Genomic DNA, 17,517 nt, shown 5'->3' on the forward strand with positions numbered 1-17,517 from the left:
GGAGCCACACGAGAACTTCAGGCCACCACCCAGCGGCAATTAGATGGTGCAGGCAGTCTTCCATCCATCGCCGCAGTCCTCTCGAGTGCTAAAGATCGAGACAAAAGACGGACCATTGCTGAAACAGAGTTCTATGAGCACACAGACCAGGAAGGCATCACAAGGAGGCGGAGCATAATGCGTACTGTGGATAAAGATGATTGCTTGATGGTACGGGGAGCAAATCCTCGTACAGGGCTGATAACTCCAGACGCAGTCAGTATTGTAGGCTCCCTCGATAGCGGAACTGGTCGTGTCAAACATGACAAGGGTCCTTCAGCGCAATGGAAAATGGAAGGTGATCAATGGGTAAGTATTGTTCAGGCTGGGAAAATGGACAAATCGAGCAGACCTCAAACTGCCATGGGAGCAAGCGGCAACGACAATACACGACCGCCTATTGCTGGTCGTCAAAGAGCATGCCGGCGGCAGTTCAGCCCTCTAACTGAGGAGAACCTTGAGACATTGTCGACCATACAGGAGTCCTCCAGCAGTGGGACCCAGACGGCATTACCACCCACAAATATGGCGCCCAACGTCAGCAAGATTCGCAGAAAGCCTGTAGGCAGTCCTCGACAACTGGATCACAACCTGTCTGCACATTCTCATGCCCGCAATCCTAGCGACCAGACTGTCGTACGAAGTCCCATATCAGAAAAGAAGGCACAGTTTTCCTATTTCAGTCCTGATGATATTGGCCGTGAGTTCGCAAGCCGCAAGGGCCATCGCACAAATGTCATGGAGAACGAGGACGACTCTTTTTTAGGCGTGCCTGTGAGGTCTCAGTGCCCCAGACCACTACGACCCAGAGGCTTCACAAATACGAAGGTCCACCTAGAACAACTTCAGCGATCTCTGCGGACGAGCAGTGGCCCATTCCCCTCTCAACCCTCCAGGATGCACCCGACATCCTACCACGGCACTACACAACCACTGCGGCCCAACCGACCACCAATGTCGCGAACGCCATTCGGCGGAGTATACCTAGAAGAAGGCAATCTTCATCCTCTCAGAGCAGCGAGAGCATTACTCCCAGACGTTGCTGTTGGACCCGGTCGCATGAGGTTCTACGCTCAAGGTCGAGATTACCAAAATGGCCAGACAATCCAGAAATCAAGCAGCTCAAGCGCTCTCGATCAGCAGCCAATAACGAGCTACCACCATCGGCGAGCAGGGACGAACTCTCATTTCCCCATCCACGAGTTCGATACGCATCTCAGAAACGCGGGCAATCATTTCCCAATGTCTAGAGAACAGGTCGAAAAGATGTCTCCCCACTCAATAGCACGAACCCGGAATGGTACACTATCGAAGCAGACTATCCAGGACACAAAATTCCGGGAAAGCGGCCATACCAACCGCAAAGAATCGAACGCGAACGCGAAAGATACCCGCATAGACAGTTCTGTCAGACGTCCGGTATCACAAAACCCACCAAAGATGGAGTGCCACGGCGAAGACACTCGTCAGATCTCAAAGGCCAAAGTCGGCTCGACAATTATGGAGTCAGCCAACCCATCGAGCCAGACTGGTATTAGGGAGAACCTGTCAGAAAGCGAAGACGGAAGCGCCGAGTCGGCGAGAGAAGATGCTAGCACACCAGCAACTTCGATTTCGGGAAGCACAAAGGCTACCACAACGAAGAATGCAGCCTTACAGCTCACTAGAACAAGCCAAGTCCCTTCACGAGCTCAGGACGGTATTGACTTGCGTGATCACTCGATTTGTTGTCCAGAATGTTGCGTAGTGCTTGATTGTCATGAGGGATGTCTGGGACATCCAAGTCCGAGCGGTAGTGCCGCAGAAAGCGAGACTTCTAGTCTCAAATCCATGGGCGTGTTCGACGCTAATTTTGAGACTTCTGTCAAAGCAGTCAACAAGGCTTTGCTTGAGTCAAGAGAGACTCGTGACAGCAGACTGGCCAAGTTGCGTAATGCCATTGTGGAAAATTTCTGGCACGAACCGAATGCTCAACAGAGAACTCCTGATAAGCAAGAACCACTGAAGCGAACACTTCGAGAGTCTCCTCCCCATCAGAAAGAAGCAACAAAGCAGGAGAAGGTGAATAGACCAACTACTGTGCCGGGTCCTCGAAGTTTTGATCGACGACAAGCAAAGGCTGCAGCTGCCGTTGCTGTGAAAGCTGAGGTCCATGACAAGAAGAGCACAAAACCCCAGTCTCCAATTCCTAGAGGACTGAGAAAGAACCACAGTGTTCGGAAGACGAAGGAGGAGTCGATAGTCGTCAAATTAGACGCGACCGAGCCCCTGGACGTCCAAGACATTGCTGAGGACGAGAAGGACGATCCAGTACCTACCTACATCGACGAGCCAGCACTTTCCTCCGTGGGTGCGGAAAATACTGCAACTCCCACTAGAGAGTCTGATACGATCAGTGTGCTTAGTAGAGTGAATTCACTGATCAGATACAACTCGTTTCGCATCTCTAGGTCGGATATGTCTGCTCACCTTCTTCACTATTTGTTGATGGCTACTATATACGTCAAGGAGATGTTGGTCGTCGTCCTTGACACAATCACAACCTTGTCATCCGTCATGTATGAATACAAGCGCACCGGAACCATTGTTCTTCCACAGAGCACGAATCTGAGTGAATTGGCAGGAAATTGTCTGCGAAGTATTCTGTACCTCATGATTGCGGCTTGCGTATATGCATTGGTTGCTAGGATCGCTAGAGTTGTCCTTGTACTATTGCGTATCGTGGCGTTGCCTCTCAAGTTGTGTGTCTGGGTTATAGGATAATCGGTGTGATAAATTTGCATACCACTGAAAGACGGACAGGTATGAGGTCACGAGTCACTGATTGCCAGCGATCATGCTTTTCTTGCTCTCATCCTACTAGCATAGCACTGTTACATTCGAGGAGCTCGCTTGCAAGTTCGGCCTAAATTGAAATACTGAAAGCAGTGAGTCCACGTAGTCTATCGTATCCGATTTGTGCTGCGGCATAATTGCACTTCCACGTCCACGAGCGTTGCCGTACAAAAGAGCTTCAGAATCTCCCAGCTGCAGCAATTGCATTGGAACACTACAAGCTGCTATCGACGTAATGTATCACTTTGAACATAGTGAAAATGTCAGCAGCACAAAGTACATGGTTTAAATTGAGTGGAGAGTCCTTGATTAACGGCATTGCTACCCTACTACAGCGCCAAAAAAGGCTTTACAACCACAACACAAATCGCTGTATTCTGGATAGCCCACGAACAATCTAGACAAGTATAATTTACAATTCCCTTCAAAGAAAACCATCCTCAGCACCACTCTCAGCAACCTCAACCTGCAAACGCATATTCCTTGCCTTTTTCAAATTCTTGTCCTTTTTCTTCTTCATGGTCTTGACACATTCTTTAGCTCTGGTAGTGGTCGGACTAGTAGGAGGCTCATCACTATCATCCTCGTCTGCGCCGTTTGCGTCATCATCACCAAGATCTCTGTGCTCAACGATCACGGTCCAGTTCTTGCGCTTGGTCGTGTCGCTTTGTGCGAGTTCTTCGGCGAAACCGACGCTGCGGTGCTTGCCTTCTTCGCATTGGATGCTGACGATGAGTGTCGTTGCTGTTTCCTCGTCGATTTCCTGGTGGGTTGCGTCGTAGGTTAGAGCTGTTTCCATGACGGTCATCATCTTCTCCATTTCGGTGACGATGGTATCGTATTTGAGGCGGGATTGTTTCTCGGAGAAGACTTCGGCTCGGAGACGTGGTGAGAGGCCGCTGTATTTCTTGCGGAGTTTTGCTGGGGGCATGGGGATGTCACGGACGGAGAAGTTTAGCATCTCTTCGCCGTCTTCGGGGTCGTCGAGGGGGCCGTTGACGCGGCCGTGAGAGATGATTTTGAGGTTGAGTTTGGCTGCTGGGTGATCTGTGCCATTGACGTTGTTGGTGATTAAAGCTAATTGTTGGCGGGCCTTTGGGCTCTCGGTCTGCTTGTCCTTGGGACTTTGAGTTCGTTTGCCATTGGTGGTCTCTTTGGACTTCTTGGGAGGCTCCATATTGCCGGCATTGTCGCTGCTTTTGGTTCTGACACGCTTCATGTTGAGGTGGAGGTTGATGAAATTGTGATGTCTATAGCCTTTTGGTTTAATGAGCTGACTGTTGCAAATGGCATACAATCAGCCCACTCATGCCCCGAAAGTGCCGTCGAGCAGAGTGAAAGGGCTTATTGCTATCATCTGCGCGATGATGCAATGGAGGTAAGTGGGTAAAGACCCCAACAATGATACACAACTCTGAAGCACGAGACTTCGTTTGTTGTTGGCAGGTTTGGTGCTTGGTGGAAGGGGACAGATCGAGTTGAAGTTGAGTACAGCTGTGTAGGACGACAAGCAAGGTCGACGGGAAATTGAGTCAGAAGAAAGACGGATGGCTCATCACGAGATCAACCCGTTGCACGACTGAGGAGACTCGAAGGTTCGTCATCTCCGAACCCCGGCAGTGGCTAACCCCAGATTGTGCTGGTTCCACCTTCCCCAGGTTCCTCAACTGAAAGGACCCTGGATCCAGCACACTATCTCTATTCGCCATCAAATCAGGTAGAGCTTGCTAATCTCCTTTTCGTGTATCTCATCTCAACAACCTGAGGTTCAAGATGATAGCTATCTTTTGCAGTCAGCATCGGCACTGCTGTTGCACAAATTATTTGAAGAAAGTTCTCTTTAAGAGAAGTATCCCACCGTCGCACTGCCCAAGTTTTTCAGCTCTACTCGACTGAGCCGGGCTAGTTGGCGCACATCTCGTAGACAATTATGATGTTATTGAGTACAAAACTTAGACTTCGGGAGAGTCAGTCTTCGTCTTGTCCTGAGTTGAAGTAGTGCTCGAGATCCCAGATTAGAAGCAGCGGATAATCTACTACAGATCGCTTGACCTTCCTCGTAGAGCACACTCGATTTGTTACCGCGACACATTTTCGCGTTGTGCCAGTGGTCCACTCCATAGCAGGTCTTTTATTCTATTGACAGGCGTTGACCTGTAATGAACTGCGCTTGTCGTTTCCCAGTCACTCGTTATCTCCTTCTTCGAGCTGCTGGTCAGCTCCGAGTCAGGTCTAGAGGGAATGACTTGGTTGGTTACAATCGGGTTTCTAAAAAGTTTTCATCAAAATCAGCCATGGCGGACTCAGATACCCCTATCACGATAAACGAGCGTATGTATAGAACTGTCAAAGAAGGCGCAGCATCCATTTTGGCACCTTACTCGAGAGACAAAGAGGCGAAAAAAAGCCAAGTCGCTCAATCTCGCCAGCCTAGGAATAATGACGAGGGCAACCAAGCAGTCTTCTATAATCCGATCCAGCAGTACAACCGTGACTTAAGTGTACTTGCCATCCTTGTCTATGGTGAAAGTGCGATCGCTATCAAAAAGGCAAAGCATGCTAAGAACGTCAATCGAAGTAATAAGAAGAAACAGAAGACGTCAGCAACTCTTCAACCCGTACCAGGAACGGCAGAGTTTTCAACCGATAAAGGAATTCCCGTGAGTAACGAATCTACTGCAACCAAGCGCAAGGCCGATAACGCCGGCCTTGACGATAGCACTGATAAGTTCAACACGAAGCGAGCATGTATTGATAATGGCGTTGACAAGCAGAGAGACGAAGGCCACGGGACGACTACCAGTGGGCACACTGGACATGCAGATCACCAATCAACTTCCGGAAGTCTCGCGCAAGCAGTACCTCCCAAGACTAGTCCGGAGAAACGTCCTTACCAGACTCCATTCGCCATCCTCGACGCTTTGTCTGCCAGTGGTCTTCGTGCCATTCGATATGCAAAAGAAATACCATTTGCCACGACTGTGGTAGCCAACGATCTGCTTACTGAGGCGGTCGAAGCCATAAAACTCAACATCGAACACAACAAGCTCCAGGGCAAAGTCTTTTCCAATGTGGGTGATGCTCGACAGTTCATGTACAGCAAGACTGGCAATGAGGTTGTGGACCCAAAACCTGGCTACGTACACAAGTTCGATGTCGTTGACCTAGATCCTTACGGGACAGCTGCTCCTTTCATCGATGCTGCACTCCAAGCTGTGGTTGATGGAGGTATGTTATGCGTCACATGCACCGATGCTGGAGTATGGGCTTCCAATGGGTACCCAGAGAAAGCGTATGCACTCTATGGTGGTATATCTCTCAAGGGTAGTCATTCACACGAGGCAGGCTTGCGCTTAATTTTGCACTCTATTGCAACGGCGGCAGCAAAATATGGTCTCGCTGTTGAACCACTTCTGTCCCTATCGATCGACTTCTATGGGCGCATGTTTGTTCGTGTACACAAGTCTCAGCAGGATGTCAAGCTGTTGGCTGGCACGACGATGGTAGTCTATAATTGCGATCAGGGCTGTGGTGCTTGGCATACTCAGCTCGTGGGCCGAAATCAGGAGAAGAAGGCCAAGAACAACGAACCATATTTCAAACATGGTTTTGCGCAAGCACCCTCTGTCGACAAATACTGCAAGCACTGCGGCACAAAGATGCACCTCGGCGGTCCGATGTGGGCCGGTCCACTGCACAACCCTGTCTTTGTACAGAAGATTCTCGATAAACTTACGACCGCCGACAAGACTATGTATGGTACAACCGAGCGAATCAAGGGCATGCTCACTGTTGCCCTAGAGGAGGAAGATATTGGCTGGCCTGTGAAATTGACCCACAAGGCTGCAGAGCAGTCTTCGCACGTGCCGCACACCAATAGAGGCCCTCAAGTACAAACAGATGACCTTGACACGAATGCCTCGGCTCTTATTGCTAGAATGCCGCCCTCTTTGCTGTCACCAGCTCCTTTGTTTTTTCTTCCAACCTATCTTGCGAAGGTGCTAGCCATGCCAACTCCAGCGGAAGATCCGTTAAGAGGCGCCTTCCTCTCTCTAGGCTATACTTGTACAAGATCACACTGCAAGCCTGGAAGCTTCAAAACCGATGCTCCCTGGGAAGTAATTTGGGAGATCGCGCGGGAATGGGCTCGACAGATGGAGAATGAGATATTGCCACGCCTGTTTGGGGAAGGAGAATACACTGATAAGGGCAGTGTCAAGAAGTCAAGTCCTGGATGGAACATTCTGAGGCGGATACGTGGCCGGTACTCTGACTCCTTGCTCGCGGTCAAAACCAGAGAACGGTTACTAGAACAATTGGGCCTGGGTCAAAATTCGACTGCGGTTGACTCTGTATTAGATCTGCAAAGCATTTTGAAGAGCGCGTTGTATGACCTAGGCCACCGATCGAGGCAACAATCCTTCACGACGAATGGTTGTATTGACTCAAGTCGCAGCCACAGTACTGTTCAGGATACTAGAGTACCAGGCACGATTACCTCCGCAGAATCCAACGGCTCAATTCGAGGATCTCCTCCAAATCATAACGTTTCATCCATGTCAAATGATCAAAACTCCAGCATGACTGGCAAATCGCTCATCGAAAACGGTGTAGATCCGTCAGAGCTGAACGTCGTTTTCGATGCGAGGCTTGGACGTGCCTTTCGGGAGTCAGGAGGCAAGCTGGTAAGATATCAGATGAATCCTCGAGCAAACTGGGGTCCTATGGTCAGGGCTGGTAGTGGTACCTGAATCTACTTCACGAACGCATCCGGTATGGGGTGCTATATACTGGTTTGCAGATGAGCCATGATACCTAGTCATCGATACCAACGACGTTGACCTGTAAAGCTATGAATTGTATCAACCATCGTTCCATTCCGGTATCCCTTCTCAGACCAATTCTCAGTCAATATTTGTCCCTTCGATCAAGAATCGATTACACTCACAAATCCACCGTCATTATCAACTGATTATATTGTCCTCCCTCGACTTGTGGTACCACGACCATGCCGCCTGCTAGGAGACCCACGATGGCGAACGACGCGGATCAGACAGCAGATTTTATGCGTCCATGTACACAATGTCAAAACGCTGGGCAACCACGTTGTCACGCCCGTTTGATACACAAAAACGGAGAAGCTTACTATACCCTGATGTGCGCACCATGCCTCGGCGCGAGCAAACACAAGTGTTCACATGCTGAAGCATTTAAACGTGATCCAACGCAAGCGCTAGCCCCAATGCAAGAACACGAGATAGCACGAGCGCAAGCAGAAGCACAAAGACAAGAAGCTCATGTACAATTATTAAGACAAGCTATAGCACAAAGACAGGCAGCTCAGGCACAGGCACAGGCACAAGGTCAATATCAGATTGCCGTAAACAACCCAAACCAATACATTGATGACACACTACCAGAGTACAACGCTTCTAGCCTCCCGTCTACTCCAGAGTGGGTCGAAGACTGGCGAAACATTGAAGACGGGCCACCCGCCACTGTCAACCCACGGGATGTTATGTACAACCTACCGAGATAGAGCGTCTGACACAAAGACGTCAAAAACCAATTGGCAAAGACAAAGGCCGAGTGTCAACGTCCTATCTCTCATTCAAGGCTGAGTGACACAGACAACCTCGAAGCAGTTACTTGAGAGTGCTAAGTGCTAAGTGCTAAGGACATGTTTTTAGTACGGACACTTACTGGCTTTCTCGAAGGGTTAAATTTCAGTTGAGCTCTTGCTACGAGCAGCGTTCCCTTTTTCTCTGTCTATCCAATTCTGGAATTGATGTTGTTGTGTGTTGAGCTTTGGCGCTGGAGGATAAGCATTTCAATTCAGCATGGATGTTGGCGTCATCTGCTTTCGTTGGGGGCTGGTTATGAGCTGGTTGTTTTAAGCATACACATAGCTGTGCTTTCCCACAGCACCAGATCGAATACATATATTGAGCTTGAAAACCTTCCCAAAAATTGTGCGTTGATCGGTCCTGTCTTGAAAGCTTCAGGATAAGTTGAATGAGTCATTTGGAGAGCAACCTTCTCATCTCAGTCGAGACACAGGAGGATCGTGGATTGCCCGAGCGTTTGGAGAAGGGGTTTCTGCAAATTCCCGAGTAAATTACTCGACCTTAGTGCATAGGCTCTAGACATCGGGTAGGTCTTGCGTATCACACGCCGAGTTCGCGGCGAAGTCGTCTTTCACGTAATTAAGAAGGGCGACATAGTCAAGCCGTTTTTGGTGCTTCATTAGAGCCTTTCATCATAACATGGAGGACAGGCATTTCGTCGCGAACTGTTTCCCTTAGCAATGTAACACTACTCCTGCTGATTCCATCCCAAGGTCCGAGAAATGATTAGATCTCTGCTAAGGTTCATGTGTCAGCTGGTGAAGGCGATGTACAAGCAGGCATGCTGGACGACCTCGGCGCCAAGCTTGATGCCTAGACTGTTCTCAGAATAGCGCCAAATGCCCTTGTAACAGACTGGGACACGAAACGGAGAGCTCGAGTCAGTGTCTTCGCGAACTATCCAGTAGCAGCATTATCACCATAGACATTACCCTTATCATCGGCAGACGCCGCGGCACTGTAGAAAACAACCAATACCATGACAATTAGGACCCTTAAGAAGTTCGGCCCGGAGTCAGTTGCAGCTTTCCTGTGGCCAAAGAGCTCAAATACTGATTATTCCTGCCAGGCAACTTCTTACTGCTCCACGGCGTACACCAGGATTCCCTAGTCCTGATGGACGTAAATTTGTCTTTACACAATCTCTATACTCATTCGATTCCCATAGCAAGACATCAGAGATTGTAGTGTTTGATTTCGATACTGGTGAACAAAAAGTCGTTAGTACCGATGTCAAGGCGAGTGAGCCACGATGGGTTGGTGAAGGTAGTCAGCTTGTGTGGCTAAAGGAGGGCGAGAATGGCAATACAAGCTTTATTGTAGCTGACATCAACTCACCTGGCAAGACCTATACAGCTGGCACAGTCGCTGGTCCTGTTACGAACCTGAAGCTGTACTCCATCGAACCTGGAATGGTAGCTGTAGCTGTCGCTGGTAAAGCGAACACAGATGGCAGCCTGCACAATCCAAAGGACACGCCGAAGTCATACACAACAGCAAAGCTGTATGATGCTACATTTGTGCGGCATTGGGACAGTTATGTTACCAAAGAGCGAAATTCGATCTTTACTGCAGTCCTCAAAAGAGCGCCAGCTCGTGTGCACGGTCGAGAGGGAAGATATGACCTTGTTGGCTTCACTAATGCTCTCAAGGGAACAGGTTTAGAGTGTCCCATACCACCCTTTGGTGGAACAGATCACTTCGATGTTGGCCGCGAAGGACTGATTATCGTTGCGAAAGATCCTGACTTGAATCCAGCTACTCATACCAAATGTGATGCTTACTGGGTCCCCAAAAAGGACCTTATGGACTTGAGTGAGCCGAGACCTCACAAAATCTCTGTTCCTGGCTACGAAGGCGCGGCCAGTTCACCTGTCTTTGCCTCTGACGGTAGTTTCGCATTTCTCAAGATGCAAGAGGACGGCTACGAGGCTGACAAGAACCATATTGTACATGCTTCAGTCAAGCAGTCGATTTCGTCCGAAGTGCCCGAGTTCACTACTCGCATATTTGAGTCTCAGGATCACATTCTGGACATTCCACAACACGAGTTCTGGTCGCTCAGTCCATCAGCCCTGCTCTGGTCGCCTGATATGCAATACCTCTATATTCATGCAGAGCACCATGGTGCAGGCTGTCTGTTTGCTCTTGAATTGGGTTCAGAAACGAACAGTAAATCTGACAGTGTCTACCAACTTACTGACAAAAACTATATCCTCGAAGCCATACCAGTGCCCAAAACTCCATATTTGCTTGTGACAAGCAACAGCCTTGTTGATAATAGCTTGTTTTATCTTCTGAGTACAAACCACCACGATCAACATGGGCGAAAGTCAGCTGTTCCGATTCAAGACACGCTCATGGTAATCACGCTTGGTCCTCCTTCGTCAGCAACCCCACCAATTCCGACTCAATTCATCTCATCTTGCTCTTTCTCACACACAAAATTTGGTCTTTCACCATCCCAAGTGTCACACCTCTGGTGGAAAGGCGACAAAGATCATCCTGTCCATGCTCTCATGATGCGACCAAGCACATTTGACCCCAACAAGAAATACCCACTAGCCTATCTAATCCACGGCGGCCCCCAAGGCGCTTGGAACGACCAATGGAGCACGCGATGGAACCCAGCACTCTTTGCAGAACAAGGCTACATAGTCATCGCACCCAATCCCACAGGCAGCACCGGCTACGGCCAACCTTTCACCGACGCCATCAAAGAAAACTGGGGCGGCAGTCCCTACATCGACCTAGAAAAAGGCATCACATACATTGAAGGGAATCTCTCCTTCATCGACACCTCGCGCATGGTCGCGCTCGGCGCCAGCTACGGCGGCTACATGATGAACTGGTTCCAGGGGCATCCTCTCGGCCGCAAATTCCGAGCTCTCGTCTGCCATGACGGCGTCTTCAGCATGATGGGCCAACTCGCTAGTGAAGAGCAGTATTTCCCCATCCACGATATGGGCGGTACTATATGGGATAAACCCGAGTATTACAGGAAATGGGATCCTGCTAGCCCAGAACTTCTTAAGGAATGGAGCACGCCTATGCTGGTTATACATAATGATCTTGATTACCGATTGACGGTGTCTGAGGGTTTGAGCGCATTCAATGTGCTTCAGAACAAGGGCGTTGAGAGCAGGTTTTTGACGTTTAGCGATGAGGGTCATTGGGTGTTGAACCCGGAGAATAGCTTGGTTTGGTGTCTTGTTGTGCTGAATTGGTGTAATAAGTTTGTTGGGTTGCCTGTTGTTAAGGATAGTACTGGGAGGACGGGGGATGAGTTTTGTAGGCAGGGACGGAGGAAGGAGCCTAGTGAGAAGTGATGTGGAAAAAGTATATTAGAACGGCTAATCAGAGGAGTAAAGAACTGATAATTTTATGTACAATATCTAGATGGCTGATCTAAGCGCAGTGGCCGTAATGCAGTGCTAACAAGCAAAAGTGTTGTTGACATTGAAGAGAAGCAAATATACACCAATAGTACCGATCGCTCAATAGCGACGTACTCCCAAACACCTTTCATTATTCGTGAGTGATCCGATATTTACCGTCGCCGTCACACGAAACTTCGACGACCCATCACTCTTCAGTCCCATCAGTTTCCGCACGACTGGATCATTGAACGCCTCTGCCGCGCCGGGCAATAAATTTAATATAGAGTCTGTTTCTTGTTCCGTAAGTTCCTGGATGGTAGAACTCTATTTACCACCCGTCAACAGCTGGTTGACAATCTTGGAGACCTGGGCATTATCGACAGGTCGTCCATTGAAGGGTCCTCCGGCTTTGAGCAGTTCTTTGAGAACATTTCCTGCTTTGACATCTGCGCCAGAGGCAGCTTGTTTGAGACTTTCGAGGACCTTTGAAACTGTTTCCTGAATCTCTTGGTCGGGTACTAATTTTACTTCTCCGGCCAATTCATCTATTACCTTTATTTCTTGCATATTCTTCTCCTCCAGGTCTTGTCTGTTGGCAGCCTTTGCCTCAGAAGCGGCAGCCTCACTTGCAGCTTTTTTCTTCTTCAGTAGTGCTAGTAACTGGATATCGGTCTTGATGGGTGTGTTCGTTTTAGAGGCATTATTGTATTCGGTGATCATGGCGCGAAGTACGTTGAGGCGCGGTGTATCCTTGGCTCTCATGGCTGTCTTCAGGTCGCCCTTGATCTTTGCGAGTAGGGGAGGAGCTGCGGCATCTGTGGAGGAATAGCGGATCTGCTTCCGTCGCGGCAGGTCGTTGAAAGGAGATAACCTCATCTGTCGAAGCTCACACTGAGGGCAGACATATGGAGTTCTCCTAGTCTCTCTAAGAGCTGTCTGAGCGACTCCGGTTCTTAACGAAGCCATTTCTTATGCTTCAAATTGGTACAGAGTGATACTTAGTGGCAAATGAGAGGAAGGAACTGTCATACGTTGATGTGTGAGACGATGGTAGGTATACTGGTAGCTAAGGACGTAATGACGAAAACAAACCCTTTCCGACTTGCAATGGAATTGTACTGCAGCTTTAGAAGATGAAGAAACCAAAGAAGAAGTTGACTTTCTCGAAGCTGCTTTCAAGTGCAACTTTCTGGTCCGGAGTTGAACCGACGCGTTTGGCGCGTCTCGGTCGCAAAGGCCAAAAGTTTCCAATCCAAGCACTTGCCAAAGTCATAGTTTGGCAACCACAACTTTCGCACAACAAATACCTCCAAGAGATTGTCAGGTTCTGTCGCCAAAATCTGTGTCTGCCTTTTCTTTATTCTCTAAGCCGTCGCTTCTGGTTGATTCGCCCACCGATGCGGACATAGCTTTGTTTTCGCGGTCGAGCATCGCCAGGCTCACACCATGGCCGAGTACGCAACTCCTCCACGACCCGGCCCTGGTGGCTATACAAACACACCCGCTCCCCAGGCTCGGCTTCCAGCGCCTTCCTTTACTGCAACACCTGCACCGCAAAGATACACCCAGGCAGGCGCAGCCATTTCTGGAACAGGCCCGAGTCAGGCAGCCCTGCCTTCACATCGTCCACAAGAGAATGTGACTGCTGCTCAAAGAACTAGTCGAGCTGTCAATGAGGCCTTGAGATCGGTTGAACGTACCAATTCGCTTGAGGAGGAATATGGTGGTCGGCTGGCTCAAAACTATGATATACGCAAAACTCCTGTATGGGCACCCTTCGAGAGGTTTCGGCACTATGTTATTCCTGATCAAATATTCGAACAATTAAATCGCGCCAACGTGGCCACTAACATGGGGCTGTTCGCTGAATTGCACTATGCATGGGTCACAGTCGATAACGCCCTATATCTGTGGGATTATACTCAGAACAATCCTGAGCTACTCGGCTTCGAGGACCAGAGATACAACATAGACTCGGTGCAGCTAGCCAAACCGAAACCGGGTGTGTTCCTGGAATCCATCAACCACATGATCGTGCTCGCTTCTACTGACCAGATCATGTTACTGGGACTGGGCGTGGACCCAAGCGCACCCACTACAGCCTTGTCACTTTTCCAGACTGGTCTTACTGCTTCTGTCAAGGGTCTTAGAGTCAACAATATAGTTAGTTCTGCAAGGACTGGTCGTGTTTTCTTTAGCAGTGAAACGGACAATGAAGTGCGTGAGTTACGCTATCAAGCTCAAGATTCCTGGTTCGCGAGCCGCTGCTCTATCGTCAACCATACTCAAGGTCGCTTTGACACCTTTACTGGTGCCTTGAAATCCTTCACTTCTGGCGAGACTGAATATGTTACCCAGATGGACATCGATGACTCGCGAAATATCCTTTACACTCTATCCTCAAAGTCTACCATTCGAGCATTCTATGTTAGCCCTGATGGCTACAGTCTTGAGAAGAAAGCTGAAATCACCATTCAGACAATACATCGCAGCATTGACTACACCCTACAGAACGGTCATATTTCCGACAACACAAAACTTGTATCGCTGAATGCGATTGGTAAAGCTGAGACACAAGCATGGGTTCTAATGACGACGACTGTCGAAGGGTATCGTATATACCTCAGTGGAACTTTCAGCTATACTGAACCTAGAATACTTCAAGCTCTTGCTGCAAATCACACACGAACCCCGCCACAACTACGACCTCCTCCTGATGATGCTGTGCAAATTCAACCCAATGAAAGAAATGCCTATCTCACCCAAGTCATATCAGCATATCGCTTCCCTCCAGGATACTTCTTCGCCGCCATCTCGCGCTCGCACAACGCTTCTCAGGAGCATCTCTTTGTGTCCGTACCCGACTCCCAAGCTGATGTCTCCTTTCAACGTTCACAACAAGGCACTCCCGAGTCTTCGTCATGGATAGAACTTCATAGTCAAGTTATGGCCATTGGCTTGCAGACACCGTATAGAGGTGCGACATCGATGCCAAAAGGGTTTGGCTATGAGCTGGCCGTGCAGTTCGATGAGCCAGTGCCAGAAATTGCAATCTTGACCAATACTGGAGTGCATGTCCTACGCAGAAAGAGATTTGTTGATAGCATATCAACGTTGATTAGACAGGGTGGAGCTCAAGAGGGCTTCCAAGTCGAGATTCAGAAATTGATTCAAAAATACGGTCGCCAAGAAGTCCTTGCTGATGCACTTGCAGTTGCTTGCGGTCAAAGCCTTGAAACAGCTTCGGAGCGAAAACTACGGATTAACGATCCTGAAGTTCTCGAAGCTGCACGAAAAATCTTCATAGAATATGGTGGTCGACCGAGCATAGATCAGAACCTCACTTCAGCTGTACCTGCCCCAATAGATGCAGTCCGACCCTCGCCAAGATATGAAGCTGCTGTCAGGTATTTGTCCAGGTTGATTAGATCGACATGGAATCAGCCAATAGCAAAGCAGGAAAGAACAGTCAATGGCATTCAGATAGTTTCTGCTGTAAAGGTTGAGAAACTTCGTGCGGTGCAGGAGAATCTTACATCGTTGCAGAGGTTCTTTGACACGAACAAGAGCTTCATTCGCGGACTTAGCGGCCCGGACGATCTGACAAGACAGACAAGCAAGGACGATGAAATTGCTTTGCAGGGTGAACATCGAGCCTTGACCTCACTAGTCAAGTTCCTGTCGGAGATGATCGAGGCAATATCTTTCGTGCTTGTGCTTTTCGAGGAGAAGGTGGTTGAGATAATACCTCTATTGTCAGAAGACTCGAGGAAGCACTTCATGAATTTGACTTATGAGCATCTCGTTGCGACTGAAGTCGGGATCGATATCGCCAGAGATCTCGTAAGAGCTATAGTGAATCGAAATATTGCGAAGGGCTCCAACGTTGAGACAATCGCGGAAGCATTGAGGAGAAAGTGTGGTAATTTCTGCAGCGCTGACGACGCGGTCATCTTCAAAGCCACAGAGCTCTGGAAACGTGCTCAAGAGTCAAGAGCTAATGTCGAGGCGTCAAGGATAGCCCTCAACGAGAGTTTGAAACTCTTTGAAAAGGTCGCCGCGAGCTTGCCGTACAAGGAACTAGACCAAGCTGTCACAGTATACAAAGAGCTTGAGTTTCATGCAGGTGCCATTCAGCTTGCATTGCGTGTAGCCTCCGGAAAGGATAAAACAAATGAGGCTCAAGCTTGGGTTTCGGATGGCAAACCAGAGAACGATCCACGCAGAGAGAAGTTTGAGATGAGAACACAGTTCTACAGCTTGGTGCATACCGTCCTGGAGGCTATCGATGCAAATATACAAAACGGTCCACCATTCGTTGACGGACGTCCTTCAATTGCTGCAATTCGTCGTGACGAAGCATATGAAGTCATCGCTCACTCAAAGGACGAAATTTTCCTAACCAACCTGTTCGATTGGTACTTGACCAAAGGCTGGACCGAACGTCTGCTAAGCACCGACACCGTATCCGATTTCATAGTCACCTATCTACAGCGAAGGGCATCTGAAGACGTCAGATATGCTGATCTTCTCTGGAGATATTATGGCAACAATTCTCAATTTCATGAGGCAGCCAAGGTACAGCTCAATTTGGCACAATCTGACTTTACGGATATCAAGCTCGATCAACGAATCGAGTATTTGTCTCGAGCACGCGCTAATGCGTCAGCTTTCACAACGAACAACAACGCTGCGAGTCGCAAGACTAAGCAGAAACTTCTTACAGAAATCAATACTCTTATTGAGGTGGCCAATATACAAGATGACATTCTTCAGCGATTGAGTAACGATACCCGTCTTACAGGTGACAAACGCGCCGAAGTCATGAACGAGTTGAATGGACCAATGCTGTCAATATCAGATCTTTTCAATAGGTTCGCTGACAGCGCTGGATACTACGATGTTTGTCTGTACATCTATGCGATTGCAGACCATCGAGACGCGGCTCAGATCAAGAACACTTGGGCACAATTTCTTCAAGCAACGCATGTCGCAGCACTACAATATGCGCAGGAATCGCAACGCGGTGAAGCCCAAAGAGGTCAAGAAAACGTGGCTGTGCCGCTCGATCAGGTGGTGGCAGAGATCCGCTCAGTGGCTCATAGACTCAAATCTTCTGAAGCAGTCTTCCCTGTACCAACACTAATAGAAATGCTGGAGCGCTACAACACTCAACACCTTCAAGGAAACGTCGAGGCCAACGTAAACGAACTCTCAATGAACCACTGGGTCCCCGACCTCTTCTTCGAAACCGAAACGTCCTACGAACTCATCTATGATAGCTTAGAGACCATCTACCTCGCCACCAACCAACCCACCACATCCTCCACAGAACGCAGAATCATCCTCAGCGACCTTCTCTACGTCATCGACCGCTGGCTCCAAGTCAGCCTCACACGTGCTGGCCAGGGCCCATTCGGCGGTGAAGCTGGCCAAGAACGAGTCGAAGAACTACTCGTTTTCGTGACGGAAAGATTCAGCGCACAAGAACTCGGCCAGGCTAATTATGTTCTCGCATCGGATCTGAGACAGCGAATTATTGATCTGGTGGCTTAGGAGACCACGCTCGATGCTGTTGAGGGGAAGAAGAGAAGCGATAAGGGCAAAGCGCGACTGTAGTGGCCGTGGAGCCTGGG

General features: G+C 49.0%; 6 protein-coding genes across 6 annotated transcripts; 4 read left to right on the top strand and 2 right to left on the bottom strand.

Annotated features, from left to right (window-relative positions):
• Positions 1–177: 177 nt before the first annotated feature.
• On the top strand, positions 178–2,802 carry LTR64_001586 (uncharacterized protein; the record flags this gene model as incomplete). The annotated part of the gene is made up of 1 exon (XM_064895965.1): positions 178–2,802. The coding sequence occupies one exon, from the start codon at positions 178–180 to the stop codon at positions 2,800–2,802; it is 2,625 nt and encodes an 874-aa protein (XP_064758652.1).
• A 496-nt stretch (positions 2,803–3,298) lies between these two features.
• On the bottom strand, positions 3,299–4,093 carry LTR64_001587 (uncharacterized protein; the record flags this gene model as incomplete). The annotated part of the gene is made up of 1 exon (XM_064895966.1): positions 3,299–4,093. One exon carries the CDS (start codon positions 4,091–4,093, stop codon positions 3,299–3,301), a length of 795 nt encoding a protein of 264 aa, XP_064758653.1.
• A 1,075-nt stretch (positions 4,094–5,168) lies between these two features.
• TRM1 (RNA methyltransferase tRNA(m5U54)methyltransferase) lies at positions 5,169–7,625 on the top strand (the record flags this gene model as incomplete). Its single annotated transcript, XM_064895967.1, has 1 exon — positions 5,169–7,625. One exon carries the CDS (start codon positions 5,169–5,171, stop codon positions 7,623–7,625), a length of 2,457 nt encoding a protein of 818 aa, XP_064758654.1.
• Positions 7,626–9,480: 1,855 nt separating this feature from the next.
• LTR64_001589 (uncharacterized protein) lies at positions 9,481–11,830 on the top strand (the record flags this gene model as incomplete). Its single annotated transcript, XM_064895968.1, has 2 exons — positions 9,481–9,515; positions 9,571–11,830. The coding sequence occupies 2 exons, from the start codon at positions 9,481–9,483 to the stop codon at positions 11,828–11,830; spliced, it is 2,295 nt and encodes a 764-aa protein (XP_064758655.1).
• Positions 11,831–12,205: 375 nt separating this feature from the next.
• LTR64_001590 (uncharacterized protein) lies at positions 12,206–12,847 on the bottom strand (the record flags this gene model as incomplete). Its single annotated transcript, XM_064895969.1, has 1 exon — positions 12,206–12,847. The coding sequence occupies one exon, from the start codon at positions 12,845–12,847 to the stop codon at positions 12,206–12,208; it is 642 nt and encodes a 213-aa protein (XP_064758656.1).
• Positions 12,848–13,327: 480 nt separating this feature from the next.
• LTR64_001591 (uncharacterized protein) lies at positions 13,328–17,437 on the top strand (the record flags this gene model as incomplete). The annotated part of the gene is made up of 1 exon (XM_064895970.1): positions 13,328–17,437. One exon carries the CDS (start codon positions 13,328–13,330, stop codon positions 17,435–17,437), a length of 4,110 nt encoding a protein of 1,369 aa, XP_064758657.1.
• Positions 17,438–17,517: the final 80 nt, after the last annotated feature.

The sequence above is a fragment of the Lithohypha guttulata genome (genome assembly GCF_036872675.1).
Source record: "Lithohypha guttulata strain CCFEE 5908 chromosome Unknown scaffold_1, whole genome shotgun sequence".
Classification (NCBI taxonomy): Eukaryota; Fungi; Ascomycota; class Eurotiomycetes; order Chaetothyriales; family Trichomeriaceae; genus Lithohypha; species Lithohypha guttulata.